General features: G+C 41.5%; 1 protein-coding gene across 6 annotated transcripts in view; it reads right to left on the bottom strand.

The window, feature by feature from the left end:
• Positions 1-19,105, bottom strand: part of LOC124631141 (peroxidasin homolog) — a 301,804-nt gene that overhangs the window by 36,878 nt on the left and 245,821 nt on the right. For all 6 annotated transcript variants that reach the window (XM_047165386.1, XM_047165378.1, XM_047165371.1 and 3 more), the window contains exon 4: positions 234-444. In XM_047165386.1, the coding sequence (XP_047021342.1) occupies positions 234-444 (211 nt within the window). The remainder of the gene's footprint in view (positions 1-233; positions 445-19,105) is intronic.

The raw sequence follows: 19,105 nt of genomic DNA on the forward strand, positions 1-19,105 counted from the left end.
GCTCGGTGCCGATTTCGCATCGCATTTTCGAGTTGCCAGCGTTTGTTGAAATTGTTCGCGCCTCCCCCCCTCGCCCTGCGCCCCTCGCCCCGCGCCGCTACGTAAACAACGTCCGCGCGACTAATCCGACAGATCCGACGTTACACAAGACGACGATAAAGCATTCACGACGGAGCCGGAGACGCGCGACGAACATAGTGTTATGTAAATGTGTGATAGTGTGCGGTACTGACCGACGACGTGCAGCGTGACGAAGAAGGAGCGCACGGGCTGTGTGGACACCTGGCACTCGTAGACGCCGGCGTCGCGCTGCTGCGCCCACTTGATGTGCAGCGTCCAGTCGTCCGTCTGCGCCGAGTGCGTCGCCTGGAAGCGCTGGTCCGACGTGTACGTGTAGCCGCCCACCGTCAGGATGTGCAGGTCGCGGTGCCGGATCCACGACACCTGCAACACAACGCACTGCCTATAGCGTACCAGTACTCCTCTTACTATTTTATACATTCACCAGCTTCGATGAAACTATGCTGAAAAGGCAAGGTTAGCTATTATCTAAGTAGAGCATATACTTGAGCATCTGTCGGTCCGTCACGATAAACTGCTACTGAGTTTTTAGACATTAACAAGATCAATAAGACGAGCGGCGGCAGAGCTTTCCTTGCAAACTGTTGGCGCGTTCACTCGTTCGTTCACTCAGTCGCTCAGTCGTTCACTTGCTACAGCTATTTTTAGGAACATTTATCAAAGCTAACAAAAGACTTTCGGCTGTGGCGGCATTCATCACGCTCAAACGTCGAGAAACCGAGCCCGATCACTCAGCAAGGCGTTATTGAATGTGAGCTCAAAGGGCACCACGTGGAGCACGGGACCCGCGAGGGCCCGGGGCCCACCGGGGGCCCGGGGGCCTGTTTGAAGTATTTTTTGGCATTAATATTCGCCGGCGGTTGTTTTAGGCGCGGCGGCCATTGGCATGCAAATCAGCCGTCTCTATGAAAATTGCGAACGGCTCTTTATTACTCATTCCTTTTATTTACTGTTGGCGTGTAGAGCTCCCGGTTTCAGCTCTTTAATTATCTCGGGTGCGTTAAAACTCCACGTTTTTTTACTTAATTTACCCGTTGAAATTCCTAGTACATTCGGAACTGATATCTGATTATACGAGCCTTTTTCTTGTTAGCCCGTCTGAACAAACCGGCTTATCCCAACGTTAAGAGCTTTTGAAATACCGGGAACGATGACGTCACCGGCGCGAACCTGCCATCTATTATAAACGGAGATAGATTAACACTAAAGTAACCGTTTTATTTGCACGTTAGTGTGCGTGACGACGCGACGCGGCGACGCTCACTGCGGGGTAATGATAATTTTTACACAATATCAGATCTTAAATGTACATATGTATTTTAAAGTTTCACTCATGATATTTGTGTTTTTATTTAATTAGTTAAGTAGTTGGTTTATTTAGTGTGTTAGTCTGTATCTAGTGTATGTTATGGGTAGTTACCTGAAATAAAAAATATTTAATTTAATTTAATTAATTTGTCGATACTTTTGAAGTACTTACGTTGTTGGTGCTATTACAATATATACTCTTGGTATAACATAATGCACAATCGGTACGAGTTGGTCAAAGGGACTTAAAAAATAAAAACGTATAAAGAAGTGGTAGTCGGTAGTGAGTCGCACTCGGCATACTGAGCGATCTAGTCAAGGTTGGTCACAGTTCACTCAGTGCTGGCGAATTATCCGCGCATTGCTACTTACTTGCGTTCACTGATGTTCTTTATTAATGTAAGTTTGTTGTAACGTGACGTCATCAAGTTACTTTGAGTTTTTCAGCGTCTGCGGTGAGATGGAACATAATGAATATACTGGCTAGACGCATTCATTTGGTTGACATTAGATCGCTGGTCTCAACATAGGTACGAGTATTATATTATGATTTTGTTTAGATATCTGTACGTAAATTCTTCTTCTTTAAGGTTTATGCGATGCAGTTCTCTGCAAAATCATACCTGCCACTCTAAAGTAAGATGAATAAATATAATTTCATAGTTTAGGTAGTTATCAAGCTACCTAACCTTCCTACGTTCTCTCGTTATATGATATTACGTAGTTTCGTGTAACTAATATTCTAGACTAGACGGTATCTGACTTTACTAGGTAGGAAGTTACATTACAAACTTAATGCTGTGCTCAGTACACCTGACAAGATGTTCAGAGTGATGATACATTTGGACGTGTAGTATTGAATGTAGGTCAGTCAGTGGCTGTAGCGTGAGCTCTACTGGACGTCAGCGGTCACCCTTGCCAGCACTAGTGATGCACATCAGGGAGTGACACGCACCGCGTGCGATACTCGCAGCTTTGTATCAATCGTCTGCACTCTGAAAACTTGCTAACTGAGAGCTCATTCCGAGTTTTGTAACTTTACATCATTTGGATACCACACTTTCTTTAATTTGCCGGATAATAACGTTAACCAAGTTCGCGAGTGAGCGCGTTTATAATACGGCCGAGAACCGAATGCTGAAGTGACATGTCGATGGTCGGAGAGTACGCGTGCGGCGCGAAGGGGCGGCGCTCGCGATAACATTCCTCGGCCGCTTTACAAATACCCGCCAGTTAAGAATACCCGCCGCTAATTAATTTGTCAGCTTTAATGAATAAACAATACGCCTTCAGCTGCGACCTTCTACGGATCTATTCATTTTCCATCATTAGTCAAAAGGGTCGGACAAGTTTATAACTAAGCGGAGCGTGGGCGTGGACCAACGTTGGCAATCGTGGGCTACTGCGAGTTTGCGAATAAAGTACGGTCACATTAGCGTTTAGTCGTATTTACGTCGAGCTCGATATAACCTGTGTTAGCATTAACTGAATGGCTGAAGTGCACAGGTCAATGTCAACGGACCGTAAAGTCGCTCCAAAATAAAAGTGAAGGTGAACCTCACCGAATGCTTTTACATAAAAGTACACACGAACTAAGTACACACGATGTGTTGTGTGTACTGTGACACGTTACGCTCAATATGTGTCAACACGTAGCGAGTCAGTGCCGACTGATATCAGAGACAATCGTTTTTTGTAGAGCACGCTGACAGCAATCTGAATATTGTAAGTTGTTATTACAAAACACGTTAACCGATGTCTTGAAACGTACTTAGTATGTAGAACCAATATTAAAATTACGTCAATTGTCAATAGTATGATGTGTCGTTCATGTTTATTTATTTATTGTTTATTGTTGGCCACTACAATACATCGGTAACATACATTTTGTATTGTAGAGGGTTACAAAACGTTTGCTATTGATACTCCGCTCGCGTGTGAAACATCGTCGTCCTGCAGCAACCTGTGTGTCGCGAGCACGGCGCGTGTGCCTGGTGAGCACGACGCGTGAGTCTCGCAAGTACTACGGTATACTAGTATACACACGACGCGTGAGTCTCGCGAGTACTACGGTATACTAGTATACACGACGCGTGAGTCTCGCGAGTACTACGGTATACTAGTATACACACGACGCGTGAGTCTCGCGAGTACTACGGTATACTAGTATACACGACGCGTGAGTCTCGCGAGTACTACGGTATACTAGTATACACACGACGCGTGAGTCTCGCGAGTACTACGGTATACTAGTATACACGACGCGTGAGTCTCGCGAGTACTACGGTATACTAGTATACACACGACGCGTGAGTCTCGCGAGTACTACGGTATACTAGTATACACACGACGCGTGAGTCTCGCGAGTACTACGGTATACTAGTATACACACGACGCGTGAGTCTCGCCAGTACTACGGTATACTAGTATACACGACGCGTGAGTCTCGCGAGTACTACGGTATACTAGTATACACACGACGCGTGAGTCTCGCGAGTACTACGGTATACTAGTATACACACGACGCGTGAGTCTCGCCAGTACTACGGTATACTAGTATACTCGGCGCGACGCGTTCTGTTATTAGGTTACGTTCCTGCGACGATACGCCCAACTGAGCCTCGGATGTGACGAGAATTTTATGATTTCTTATGTTGTACTAACTATATAGGAAGAAATATGTATAACACATAACTGGCAAAATGTCTGCTTCACGATACAAAAGTTGTAGCCACCCAGTGAACGGTTAGTACATTTAATTATAATAGTAATTGAGATGCTGGGATTCCGGAGTAGGAGGGTGTAGTTCAAGTAAGCATGGCTTGTTTATATCAGTCGGGTGACGGCGAGATGACTGCTCTGGGTCGGGGACTGAATAATATTATGTGTTTTGTTCGTGGTCACGATACAATACAATAGCTGTGACAGTATGCCACGAAGCGTTGCCTCTGATGATTTTAGAAATGATTAACACAAGGTCAATTAAGAAGCAATATATAATTATTACTTGCAGTGAGATCATGCAGTGGCAACACCAGTAGGTGACATCCATCAAAGTCACACAAGTGTCGACAACGCGCGAGATCTTTTTTTAAGTTGTATTTAATTACTATACAGTAAGAGTAACCGCATGCCTAAAGTATTTTTAATTTTAATTTCTATGTACACGTAGTTCTGTATACCTAGAATGTGGGTATTACCTGGTGTATATCTCGCGCTACGTGTGGGAGCATCGCGCGGCTCTCGCCGGTAGATCGGCTTCCAGTCCCCGGCGGCATACTTTATGCACTTTGCAAGATTTCAGTTTTAACTTCGCTTTACATATTGTTTGTTCAGTTTTCAGACTGATATTGTGTTTCCGCGGTTTGTTGGTATGGTATTATAGTCTTATAGTTTTCTTCGCAAATTGTGATTAATTTTCTTTTGTTGTTGGTGCCATGTATGAGGTTTTAAAGGAAGTTCAAGTACAAGTTTGGAGTGCAGGGACACAAGGAGGTAGTTATCAAGTGACATGGAGGCGATATCGTCAGTCCCGGGCGACACGTGCTCACTAACTACACAGCGTCGTACGAACACGCAGCCAGGCAAGCGCTGACAACCGCCGCGGAATACTAACGTGTCGCGTGTTTGTGTGTGTGTGTGTGTGTGTACACACTACCATTTGCTATTCACGAGAACACGATAAACACCGTGTGCTCTCCGGTGGAAGCATGTGAGGGGCTGCTGATGTTATTTTCAAACAACACTGTAGTAGTTATAGGTTATTATCAATATGGCTAATATTTGAGTTCACACCCTTAAATAAAAATGTTTGTTCCCTTAGAACTCACCCAGATCTTATTAATAAGACACCCACTTCGAAAACCAATAACTTCATTACGATATGACAGTCACACATACACACACACATACACATCAAATCAGCACCACCGAGACCGATATCTCTCATCCAAACTATCAAACCAACATAATGACATTTGTGTCAGCGGTTAACCTTTTCAAAAAGTGTGACATTACGTGTGACATCACGCCTGACACGGCGAGCACAAGCAGACATGATAGCAACTATGTGACAAGTTTGCACGCGGCTCTGAGATAGACAACTAACAAAAATAGACAAAAAACTACTTCATCTACTTCTGTAAGTACTCATAGCAGTACCTCTGTCAAATAAATATGCGTAGGTGTTCAACTTTGTCCAACACTTTTGTTCACTGACACGAGGTTCTGAATAAATAAAGTTACTCAATACTTGGACAGTTGAGCGCTTGCTAAGAATATGCCTGAATTCAGTAGCTGATAAACGATCGGTCTCTTTTGTAACCAATAATGTATGTGAATCTTTTTATTTACATATCCGCTTTATGAATTTTGTTAGAGACGATATGTCGTGTAAGAGATGTCTAATAACACAGGTCAACATGAATTTTGAGTCTGCGTTCTGTACCTCTGATTTTGATTACTTATGCTTAACTAATTAAATAAAAAATATTATTATCTAGTAAAGTTTGCTTTTGTAGTTACTAAAACGAAATTTATTTCTTTATGAAAAAGCTCTATTTTTTAATTTCAAATATATGTAAAAGGAAAACAGTTTTGAATGCATATATTTTTATTGACTTTAATTATACAAGACGGCATATGGAAACCCACAAATACAAAAAAGAGTACAAAAAAGACTTTAAAAATGAACAGACTTGGTTTTTCTTCTGTGTAAGTAGGAACTTTTTCGTATGAGCTACCAAATGTAGTAACCCATCATGTTTTCATTATATTGTTCTTGATAACGCTTTCAAAGCTCACTACAGCTTGGTGGAAACGTTCCACTTGCTCTTCTGAATATGCACCTAAGTTGTCCTTAAAGTTATCCAAATGAGCCTGTAGCATGTGGACTTTCAAAGACATTCTGCAACCCATAACTTTGAAGTTGTGAAACATATCAGTAATAAGCTCAGGGTTAATTAAAATAAGCTTCGTAGGCTTCACAAAGGCTTGTATTTGACGACAAACAACTTTTTTTGACTCTTACTTTAATGAATTCGCCACAAATATAACGAAAAGAGTCCATGGGATTTTTTCAATTTTTGGAAGACATTTTAGGCCTCACGACTCATAAAATACGTTATTCCTCTGCAAAGCGCACGCGCACACTGCCGGTGACAGTTTGTCACTCCTGTTTCACACCCACAGCCCCCCCTACCCCTCTCCTGTACCTTATATGCAACGGCTCCTGAAAAAAACTGCTAAAACACTATAATATTCGTTTTACATTGTTTAAAGGTACAAAAGCAAACTTTATTTATTATAAATAGAGTTACTGCTTTTATTTCGATGTATACAATCAGAAAATAATCACTAAATAACAGACTCAAAGAAAAATATTTTTTTTTGTTGACTTGTGTAATAAATACTTTTCTGATACGTAACTGAACTGAAACTATAAATATAACCTCTAATATTAAGTGATAACATTTATCTTTACGGAAGGTTTGTCACGTTCGTCAGTAAAACGTAAAACTGTGAGGTTTAGCGCGCCGTGACGTTTTACGACTGTTACGTTATACGCATGAAATATTATTATTTTAATAGTGCTGCCAAGTGTGAGAACGTGACCGAACGCCGTGCACTTCAGCACTGACTCACACACACACACACACACACAGGCACGCACACACGCACACTCCCGCTAGATTGATATGTTTCAAGTGTTTAGTTTGCTGTAAATGTTGAAGTAGTTACGCAAACTACATTCGCAAGCAATGTTTGATTTGATTTGTATTTATTGAAAAAAAGTGTTTCATGGTAGGTTATATTTGATATTAGTAAATATTTGCGTTTGCATAGTGAAGTATTGTTACTGCTATGTTACACCCTGCAAGCACTGACATCAATTCATAAGCGAGCCTTTTGCTGGCCGCATAGTTTGTCTTAGCAAAACGTTGATAGCCTTGTAAATTGAGTGGCACATGACAAACTAAATTACTTGGTCCGAGAGTGGGGTAACCCCCTTCACCCTTCGCCCCGCAGCCGGATACTGCGCCACCTTCACTCAGTGTACACGACTGTTACTGTGTCCTCGGTGAGAGTTCAACTATTTGCAAGACATTCCCGACATTGCCCCGGCGCTGAAGGTCGGCGAAGTATGCGTGACGTCATTAACGGAGGCTAACTGCACGTTAGCGCGGTGTCACGCCGGGAGCCTGCAGCCTAACTACCAGTTAATTATAACGATACTCGTTTGATTTGCGTCGTGACGACATGAGACAACAACGCACTGTTTATTTTGTTTAAGAAACTAGTTCTGAATGCAAACACAACTGGCAAGATCAAAGGCGTAACAAAACAACGTCGATGTCAACTTGGTAAACACACGGAATTTATTAAATCGTATTTTATGTATTACGCAGAACGTGAGTTTCGTTATATGGTGTGTTGCAAATTCTGATTAAAATATTGAATGGCGACACTAACAGAAGGAGTTCAATGCTATAAGAGTTAGAGATAACAGTTTTGTATTAGTAATAGACAAGTATATGGTTAAACTTGATTTGTTCAGCTTTAGATATATTCGGTGACGAACTAAACAATAAGCCGAACGATAAAGTGTATCGAAACATGCGCGCCGTGTGAGGGCTAACAGATTACAAGTGCCCGTGCGAGGCCGCCGCTGATAAGGCAGGCTGAACATGGCGCGTGTACGTCGTGTGCCGCGCGATGTGTCGCGGACACACTGGCGGAGTGTCAGCTTGTGACGTCACGACAGTGCCATTTGAATATTTACACCACTCAATGTAGATTAGGAAATAACTTCTTATCTCGTCTATGTGTCAAAATATTATATTTTTGTTTTCTGATATAATATCTTCTTTGATTCGACTTAATTTTTTGTTTTATAAAGAAGTCCACGTAAATTGTCACTCAAAAACCTCTTTAGTAAAATTGCTAGCTTGAGGTCTTAGCCGCAATGAGAAAAACCCCGAAACAAGCCTCAGTGGGAGGAGGGGGGAGTGTGCCGCGGGGTAATCGACTTACTTCCGCTTCCGTTATGGCCAGTCGGATGGCTCGCTTTTGTAGGTTTTACTTTTGAACCGGCGTTATTTCTGCTAAGTCGGCATACTGTTGTGTTGTCTAACTCACGTAGATGCGAGGTCATCTCAACGTATCGCGACTCATGTTGCGACAGGCTCGTAACGCAAAACAATTATTTTGTTTATCTTGTCCAAATGTTAGCCCGCAGTATATTTAATTAACAATGTAATGAGTTAGCTAAACAAATCAACATATTAGAGCAAATATAAATAACATTACAAACAAATAGCGTTTAATGGAATGACAACATTTATTTAGTTATGAAGCAGCGGCAGTGTATCGGCGGGAGCTCATCGTCCATGCACAATGTTGTGTAAGCATACTACTGAATAGTTGACAGCCTCGTTTGTATGTAACATTCGCTAAGATGGCCGCTCCCAGCCTACGACTGCTACGTTTGGCTACGCGTCTACGAGGGGCTACGGCGTAGCTCGGCTACGAACTAGTTGTGTTTCTTGATGTGCGCGCAATAATTCCCGACCTCGTGTAGTCCGCTACGCCGTAGCCTCACACGACTATATTAAATTACTTTACTACATACTTTTTAATTCATTTTATACACAACATGTTTATATTTCTTGTAGTCAGGTAAGGTAGTAAATGACGATGTAGATTATAATACGTTAACCAAATACATTGTCCAGATTGTCATAAAAAATATGAATTATAAAACATGCTCACATTAATGTGAATGTAGTAACATGATAGTGTCAGGTCATCAGTCTTGTAATGAAAAAGCCCGAAACTGTCGCAACCCTTTGTAAACGTTTAAACTGGTCAAGCGATAAGACAAGAGGCTCTGTGGTGACCGGGCGACGGCGGGGTGAGGTGGTGAACTAGACGTATGTATACATTGTTGAATTAGCTATTGAGATCAATGCAATCTCTCAAGTAATGTGTATGACGATGCCGATATAACCAGTGTCTCTGAATGGTAGCGAGTCGTTGTCGCGCACAATGCTGAAGTTTCACTAACGAATCAAATGAGCGAAGCCTTCGATTGTAATGCAAATGCCTCGGATTACGTTCCGCCGCTACGCACAATGCTCGTCTCGTTACACCGACTTATGTGGACTTCATCTCACGTCAATATATTTTATTTATAGTGACACAAAAGCCTTCATCAAAGCAATATGTACGTATGATAGGACGCCAGATATTATTTCCAGGTGAAAAATATTTATACACTGAAGAGAAGCTGAGCTACAAACAATGCGCGAGATTCATTAAACTATAATGAAGTAGTGCCGGGACAATCCCGGAAAGTCGCGGGATTCCGTGTCACGGGACTGGAGCTACGCAAGTCACCGCAACACTGCTTGATTGCGACTCGTAGCCTCTGCTACGACGTAGCCACGTAGCCGCCGCTACGAAATGACGTAGCCTGGCGTAGCCGTTTGCGAAATAGATTGTGACACTTAAGTTTGTGTGCATGTCTGTCTGTGTGCTCACTGGTTCCATCGTGTAGGACGTGATGCATTGCATGCATTATAAATTTCATCAAATGAATTTTTAAATGAAGCGAAACAAAGTAATGTAATTATTGGAGGTAAAGTTAAAACATGACTGTGTGAGTAAATATTCGCTCCATAACTGAAATGAAGCGCATTTTGATTGTCTTCGATATTATTCTGGATACTTATTTATTATTCGCCCTTATATTTGAGCTACGTGGAAATGATTATTGAATTTAATGCAGTATACAATTATACCTTTTGTTGCACCACTTATTATTAAGTACGTTTTTCAATGAAAAAAAATTAATATTACATAGAAGCATTGTAGAAAAGTCCCATGATCAGCTGTTAATATGTACTTGAGTAAGTACTGCTCGACGCCGGGAACTGAACGCTAACGATGTCTCGGCTGAAGTCTATCAATAAGCGAATGTTTCAGCTGCACTTGCTTCGAGTGTCGCGACGAGCTGCACAGGCGAGCTGCACAGGTACTCGCCAACTAACTTCATTAATTACTTACAATCTTTTGATTTTGTTTTACTTACTCATTATAGTGAAGAAAAATCGACGACGCATTGAAGGTAGGGTACCTTACCTTCCTTTCTTTTCAATTGTTTGATAATTGCATCAACAGCTGGTAATTAATCCCGTATAAATGTGGTAAGGTTTAACCCGGATTGAAATAAAAATAAGTCAATAATACTTTGTAAAATATTTCGCTATCAATTAAAGACGTTATTTTGTGTCAGTACCATTATAGCGTTGTAGACGTTTTACAAAAACATCACATTAATGAGCCAGTAGCTACAGAGCTAGTACAGCTCGCGCCGCGGGGGCGCCCGCCGGGTCACTGACCGACACTCACTACGTGTGATGTCGACCTCACGCACTTCGCACATCACACCAACTCAGATCTAGACACACGGCAGTGTGTCCGCCAAGTTCGAGCAAAAAAAGCGGCACACCGGCCGTGGGTTATATTACACGAACCATTTCGGGCCAAATTCGACCCCCCTGTAACTCAAAATCTATTTTATTTACGCATATCAAATTTCTAGTATCTGTTGAGACCCCCTCACTTATCTAAAATACAAAATTTCATTAATATACCTATTGTAGGTCTTGAGATATTGACGTCAGAAAATCGCTATTTTTACTATACACTCACTGACTGACTGACTGACTCACTCATCAAAAACCTAGACCACCAAGTTTTAATAGAAAATTAAATACTTGATTCATTGCGTTTAGTAGGGTTATAACAAGGTGTGTGAAAACTTGCCAAGTAACATCATTAAAAAGTAACTATTTTTAACTGAGGTATGTGTATGGAACTTGGTACTTATTCAGATCTCACTTCTTTTATAGGCGAAGCATTCCCATATTATCGAACTTGGCAGTCTTTCATATTTTTGTTTTGGGTGGGTGGAGAACTTACTGTACCGTTAAGTCATATACATAATGTAAGTAAGTATGAATAAACGGTTGCGATAATTCAATCTCGAACATGTATGATGAATGAAACCATTTTTAATGAAAAGATCTTGTTCTTACCTGTAAACAACTTGTAGTGTGTAAGCCGACCTTACTCCCGACCTACCTATACATCTACTTAGTACTAAGCTTAGGTAATCAGTTCAGTATAATATACGTCTTAGTCATAGCACCACGTCTCTATCATTTCATCACCACTAACTCCCCACATTGCAAACATTTTCGCGTGGTCTGCTTCGCGCTGACCTCAACGTTAGGCTCAGGTTATAAGGTTAATTAACGTAAAGTTAAGTGATATGGTGTCGGTATAGTAACGATGACATCGCCTGACACGTGGCGCGTGACGTCATCACTCACGTACGCATTATGTTTAATGTTACGGTTATGAATGTAAGATTGTCGTAATTCAGCACTGTTACAGTGTGTTTGTGCAATATGTTTAAGGTTCACTGAGGTTTTTTCTTTCAGGCGGAGCTTTTCTATCGCTGAAACTGTTTTTGATAATACTGAAAGGAGGAAATATATTGAAACATTGTTTGCCTGAGTGGCTGAGTCAGTGATAATGAAACACTTGATGTTGCCTGCAGTTGGAGCAGCAGCTGATATTGGTGAAGCGCGAGTGGCGCCACTTCGCGAGTATCGTATGTAATGTAAAGTAAACCTACAATTTTAATTTACTTGTCTCTATACTTAATGCTAATGAATGCAGCTTGGAGCGCTCGTGTCGACGAACCTACCACAGCGTGCATCCACGTAAGTTCAGTATGTTCATGTGTCCGTGCACCGACACAGCGACGCGGAGGTAATCACCTCTTAATTAGAGACCCTCGCTCCTCTGATGCGCCAAGACACTGCTCCAACTAAACTAATAGTCCCCCCCCGAACTTGACGCGCTGCTGACCTTGTGCTGCCTAGTTACGAGGGTAGGGCGCGCCGGGGGGTGCGCGGGGAGCCGGGAGGGGGGGGGGTAGTGGTCAGCGCGACATTAATCTCCATCCCTTTGTTGTGTATGGTTTTTAATCGTGAGTGATGTTTTGTTGACACGGAAATGTGGTTTAGTTGAGATTGGCCCCTTGCTATGGTATGTTACAGGATCAAGCTGATTAAAATTGACAGCTACGATGGAGAAATAGATAAAAAGCAGAGGGAGAACTGCTGACACCAGAGTAAGTGAATTTTCTCCAAGTCATTATCGTACTTTTAACCCAACTTGCCATCGTTTCACCAATAAAAACAATACGAACAATTGTTAACCCGAAACAATTACAGGTAACCCATTTCGGGGATTATCGTATAAATATAAAAGCAACAATATGAAGAGATAAAGAGCAACACAAAGGCGGCTGGCAACACCACGAGAGGAGCCATTTCCCTTTTTAATCGAACCATTAATATTTACGACGCTGAAATATTTCACTCTCATTTCAAAATACGTCGTTAATCGCTGGCCTCGGGTCGCGTTGTACTCTACACTGTACACAGTGTAGAGCACAACGCAGTAAGTACATACAGGAACATATTAACATAAAGCCTCTCAGATTAGCACTAATGTTGTTACTAGATTGGAAAACAATAAAAGTTCTTAATTATATAAAGAACATTGTTATTGAGTCTATGTAAAACTCTATTGAGCAGATGATTCTTCTGAATAATGTAATTTTTTGCTGTTTTCAAAGGTTTCCAAAACTGCTGTTTATATTTGTGTGCATCTGAAACATCCATATTCAAATAAAAATTCCCTCACAGTCCCGCACTCAAGCGTCCGTGACAATCAGATGAGATCGTGTACATAATAACAATACAATCAGGGTAGATACAGCGTTGATGTAATATGTATTGATGGCTAGTTTTCTTGGACACAATGCCATTATGTATTGGCGTCTGTGACACATGTCAGTTGTAATAAAACACGCGGCTATCAGCGACCGTCGGCGAGCGATGAGATAACTTGTACTCGTTAGCGCACGCCGCGCCTGGAACTTTGTCACACCAGTCACATGTGTGCAGCACTCGCATTACGAAGGTAATCAGTGTGTGTGTGTGTGTGTGTGGAACCAACTTACGTATGATGGTACTTAGCAATACCACGTCAAAGTCCGTTCTATTGGCGCCGACTGTAAGGTCAGGTTAACATGTGAGTTTCTCGCGCGTAATCTCACGGATTACCTCAGCATGTGATTTAAAGGTTTTATGTACAAAGCAAAGCCTCAACTAAGTCCAGAGCGTGAAAATAAATTCGTTAGGGTTGCCAACAAGAAGCCCTTTTATAGCATCACGTTAAATTGTGTTAAATACGAAGTTGTTTTTGGTGAAAGTGCGCACGTGTGCCGCAGTCGGGAAAATTTACAAGTTTTGGATCCCTCGTGAAGGGCTTCGGTAACTCGCCACGTGTTACAGCTTTCAGCAAGTTCACTTCATAACTAATACACGAGGAGGAAGATATTGTGCTAAATATAGAATAGAGGCGATCACTTCATCTTCGTGGAGTTTACTTAATCTATGTATATTGTGTGTGCATGTAATCCTTTCTCAATCATGTTCGCGTTTGAATAATAATCGATTTGGCAACAACAACTAACAACGCTTCTTGGTTGCAGTTGAAGTAACATACAATCCTACATAACTGAGAATTATTGTTAACCTAACCAAGTCACTACAATCTTGTTAACTCAGGGTAACAAGAAAATACTAGCAACGATATCGTCACGTGTATGCGAGCGTGTTCAGTCCGCGCGCTCATCACTCATCACACAATGTCACGGAGGTTAAGTGTGTTTGTAAGATTTTCATATTCACATTGTGTGGTGAGTGCGGAGTGCACCTTCCCGCCGCTCATAAGTCGCGCTAAGCCCTCGACAAATCACGCGCCATTCTATTCCATTATGACGCAAAAATAACCTCTTAAGTAGAAAATATATTGTTTTATCTCGCACTCTGCTACATTGTACTCACTTCAGCTTAATTATAAGTGAATTTGAATTTATTTTAAAGAATTTCAATATCGCGTCGGAGTTTTTTTCCAAGAAATCTGTTTCAATAATGGTTTTTGTTTAAAATTTAAGTTTTATTTAAGGATGTAAATTATATGTGCTATTCGTTTAAATGACACGACTACTAGCGGTTAGTATCTCTGAACAGCCAATATGTTCGAATAAAGAAGAAAGTTCGATGACCTTTGGAGCAGATGTGTTATTTATATTGACGCTAGGAGTGCGTGGCGCGGGGACGGTTGTCTCAAGTGGTGCCGCGACGCTCACGACGCACTCACCACTCTTGCAGGTATTCACTGCTTTCACACTTTATATACCGTGTCCTGGGACAGCTCTTCGGAAATATATAGATCATGCTGTATTTCAGACATGAGGATTTATAAAATGGTCGATATAGAAATCCCATTCCAGAGGTTCTGTATTTACACATTTATTTATCACAAGAGAGTAAACGTTAAAAAATATTTCAAATAAAAACGTGTATGATAATGTAAATATCAGTTAATTCTTTTGTTTTTGTTTCAGTTACTTAAATGGAACAATCCTGTACAGCACTGTTTAGCACTGGATTATATCGAAAGCAAATTGAGATGTAATAGAAAAAAAGATAATAATAAAAAGCGTGCGATGTGTATCAAGTGTAGTGACAAACAATAATAGTAAACAATGTCTCGGTGTGAACCTGTTTGTCAGCGAGTTAGTGTGGGTGAGCGCTTGGAAAACATAGTAGTAAAGAATAAATATATTATATTATTTATTTAAAACTATTATTATTTATATTTGAATTTCTTTTAAGTTTTATGTAAATATATGTATAACCTTATTATGTTGATATTGTATTAATATTTCTGCGTAAATAATAGTGCACGCAGAGATTAACACCGGCGGACAGGCATACCTGCAGGTAGCATCGACTTGTGCTCCGCTTTACATCACAAATTATAGGTTGCTGCGAACTGGAAATAACCTCCCCTCAGCAGGAGCCCCGGAGCTCAATAAATATATTTCACAAGTTGTTTGAGTGCGGCCCACTGAGGGAGTCAATGTTCTTATTGCTTTCCTTTGCGAATATTTTACTATGGCTGAATTATATTGGCGGAATACTCGCGCCGATGTTCCGCAGCCGGGTCTACTTTATTACATAACAGGTACTTCACTCACGTACACCGAACTAAATTAGATAAAGATATCCCACCAAAAACATTAAATGTAAAAAAAAGCCAATCCTCTACGCAATTCCTCCACCGTAAAAAGTTTTGAGATCGCATAGAAGCCAAGTCCTGTTCAACTTTATTTGTAATAATAAATCAATATTTTGTGACTATATTAATAGTTTTGTTCACATTACAATAATAATGTCTTGGCCGTGTCAGAGTCAGTGACAAAATGGTGTAACTTTGATCGCTCATAACTCGTAAACTATTTATTCAAATGTCTTGTAATCTTGAGACTGAGCTTGTTCTAATACTTACTCTTGGTCATCGAAAACCTAAACTCCTAGCTTTGTTCACATGGAAGATACAGGGGGCTGAAATAGCCGCGAAACGCTTCGAGAAAAGATGGTACGGCCGTGCCCGCTTTGCTCGAGTCTTGGCTGGGGCACTGCCGTGCCCTCAGATACAACTTTCTCAAGGTTCAAACGTAAATGTTCAGACCAATAAACATAAACTAGTTTCTGCCTTTTTCTGATTACTCCAACATTTCAATTTGTAGTTTGTTCATAAACCGCCGAATATCTCGCTACAGTAGAGAGAAATGTTTTTTGTTGTTTTTGTGAACGTTGAGCTCAATCAGTTTTAAGACTAGAAAAGTTTCACTTGTAACTGTTTTCGGAATGGCGTTCCTATTCCTCCTTTTAGCAGATTACTTTAAAAAATGAAATGAGTCGAGTCGTCGTGTTTGTCTGTGTGTCACTTCGCGAGCGTTAACACTTGCGACTGCAGGCGACGACTTCAATTTATTCTAATTAATGTTTAGAAGCGAACAAAGAAGTTCTCGCTCAACACTCGCTAATTTTGTTTCAGTTTGATTAGTAGCTGTAAGGTCAATCAGACTGTATGTTAGTTGAGCAGCCGGCGGTTAGGTTAATTCGCAGGCAGTTAGTGTAGTCTAGACGCAGACACGCTTGACGTGAGGTCGCGCGGAGGCACGCGCCGCGGGGACAACACATATTACATACTAACGTGTCAAGTGTCACATAACCTTAACGCTGACCGCACAGGTTTAATATCGTTATATTACCTTAGCAACTAGGGATGTATTCTGCGGCTGTGAGGCTACACACTACAGCCTCTCGCTATGTTTTCTTTCATAACGTCCGGCTCACACCTGCAGCTTCGTAAACAGACGTAATCCTTTGTTTTTGTTTAGTGGGTCTTGTAATCAATTACGTCGGCGTGAGGGCACGCGGTCGCCGCGGGTAATGAGCTCGTAAGATAATATCGAACAGAAACAAAGTGAGTAATGTCCCCCGGAGGCGCTGATTATTCACCCGGGAATGTCTTCATTAGTCCACGTGAACACCATCCATCTTTATCATCGTGATCTTTTAAACCGAAACGAGATGCGCCTAAGCTCCCTAACTCATGATTCATCATCATCAGCCTATCGCAGTCCACTGCTGGACATAGGCCTCTCCAAGTGCACGCCACTGAGATCGATTTTCAACTCATGATTACTTATTGCAATATGTGGAAATGCTAATATTGAGCGCCGATCTAGATATGTAATGCTGTGCTTTAATATTATGTGCTCTTCCATCAGCAACTGATTGGGCATCAGCATTCAACTGTAAGTTACTCTGTGTGAACTTTCACCGTTATCTCTTTAAAGAAATACATTAGCGAAAGTTTCACGCAACGGCCTCGGCTTGTGGCTTAACAAATAGGCTTTCGATATTCAATGTAACATGAGCACACAGTGTGTGACGTGTAGTGACGTCACTAACGTCGGGTTCACACTCCGCGAGATACAGATGAGCCGCGATTTGTTTCATGTTTATGATATTTTGTTCCTGTCGTTCACGGACGGTGAGTACTCCGACCTTGATGTGGAAACAAAAAGGCTTTTTCTTAAACAATATCTCAAGACATTCCTGTCGAGATGCTTTATGCTTGCTATTGTTATAATCCGGGTCAGTGCGCCTGTAACGTGCTTCATTCATAAACATTTAAGATTTACCTTTAGGTACAAAACTTAGTTTTTTTTACCGATTTTAGAGGTTTTCAGTTCAGATGTTTGTAAGATGAAGATGTTTTTTCATTTACATTCTTCTTCAATACTGCAGTCGTAAATAAACAACCCAATACAACAGTTTTATGATGAGCCAACATCATACTTATTTGGCCAAAGTGAGCTGTTAAACAGACGCCATTATTATTAACAAGTTTCCTCATCTTCTGCCTTCGACAATGTTCTCAACAGTGGCCAGTTATTTGTGCGGTCATTATCCAGAAGATGTGCAGTCTCCCGCCATTATCTACTTGATGACGTCATTACTACAAGGTGCATGCTATTTGTTCTCCTAAAAACAAACGCCGGCCATCTCCTCACACGATAGGATTAATGACACGTCGAGCTCATGAGCCACCAGATCTGTCTTCATTTACCAACGACTGGCGTGTCACTGTATACAGTGTGCATGTATGAAGGGCTGTTACAATGTAATTAAAGTAAATGTTAAAGCTTCAGTCTGCGTGAAGCGTGCGGCACGGCGGCGGCACGGGAGCGGCAGGGAGCGGCACGGGAGCGGCACACAGCCGGCAGCGCGGCGTCTATTGTTGCCACATAATGCTAACATTACAGCTTCTCGTTTTTTCTTTAAACCCTACTTAGCCCTTTGAGTGCGGGAGTGCTGCTATTGTTGCAACACTGCAGAGGATTCGTTTTTTACTCGTTTTTATCAAAGCGATGTACTATTCCAGCTGAAGGCTCACTTTCTTGTAATAAGTAATAATACTTGATCATATTCTGTGTCATTAACTAAATTGGCTTTTAAAGTTTTGAGACATGTTTCTGTGGAGTAATGACGCGCGTGAGCGTTATGACGCGGTTAATGTAGTCGGCGATGTGTGTGACACTGTGATTATAACGCATGTTATGGTGTCGTCCTGTGCGCAATCTGAACGCCCTTGAAACATATCGCAGACGTGTCGAGAAAGGGTACATTACTGTCAGCATCGTCCACACTGGCTATATCTAAAGGTTGCACGCGTAACACGCGGCCTGCTAATGTAACGTTAACACATAATTCGTCTCAAATTTCAGTTGGCGACCCCAGATAAGTTATCTGTATAGGTCGCTCGGAGGTCAACGGATCGCTTTTTGTGCTCTCGTGTCAACAAGATTAATTGGTCGCGATATCCGCGGCGTGTGTACAAGTGCGCCTGTGTGCGACACACATACACATGCGGCGCGTCTCACGGAATTGTTTAGCAGAAGTAAGCCGAGTGGAGCGCTGTGAATACTTGGACTGCTTCATGAATATAAATAAAACGAATCGTTGACGTTTTATTTCCAAGTCGTAGCTTATGAAACTGTTGGCCTGATTTTGAAATGAATAACTGTAGGGATTAATTAGAGAGTTACGCAAAGCTTTGCTACGGCGCTACGTACGACGCTGCTACGAGCAATACAAGTGCTACGCACGCTACGCTCGTAGCGGCTGCGGTGGGGACAACAAAAGTG

The sequence above is a fragment of the Helicoverpa zea genome, chromosome 1 (assembly GCF_022581195.2).
Source record: "Helicoverpa zea isolate HzStark_Cry1AcR chromosome 1, ilHelZeax1.1, whole genome shotgun sequence".
Lineage (NCBI taxonomy): Eukaryota > Metazoa > Arthropoda > Insecta > Lepidoptera > Noctuidae > Helicoverpa > Helicoverpa zea.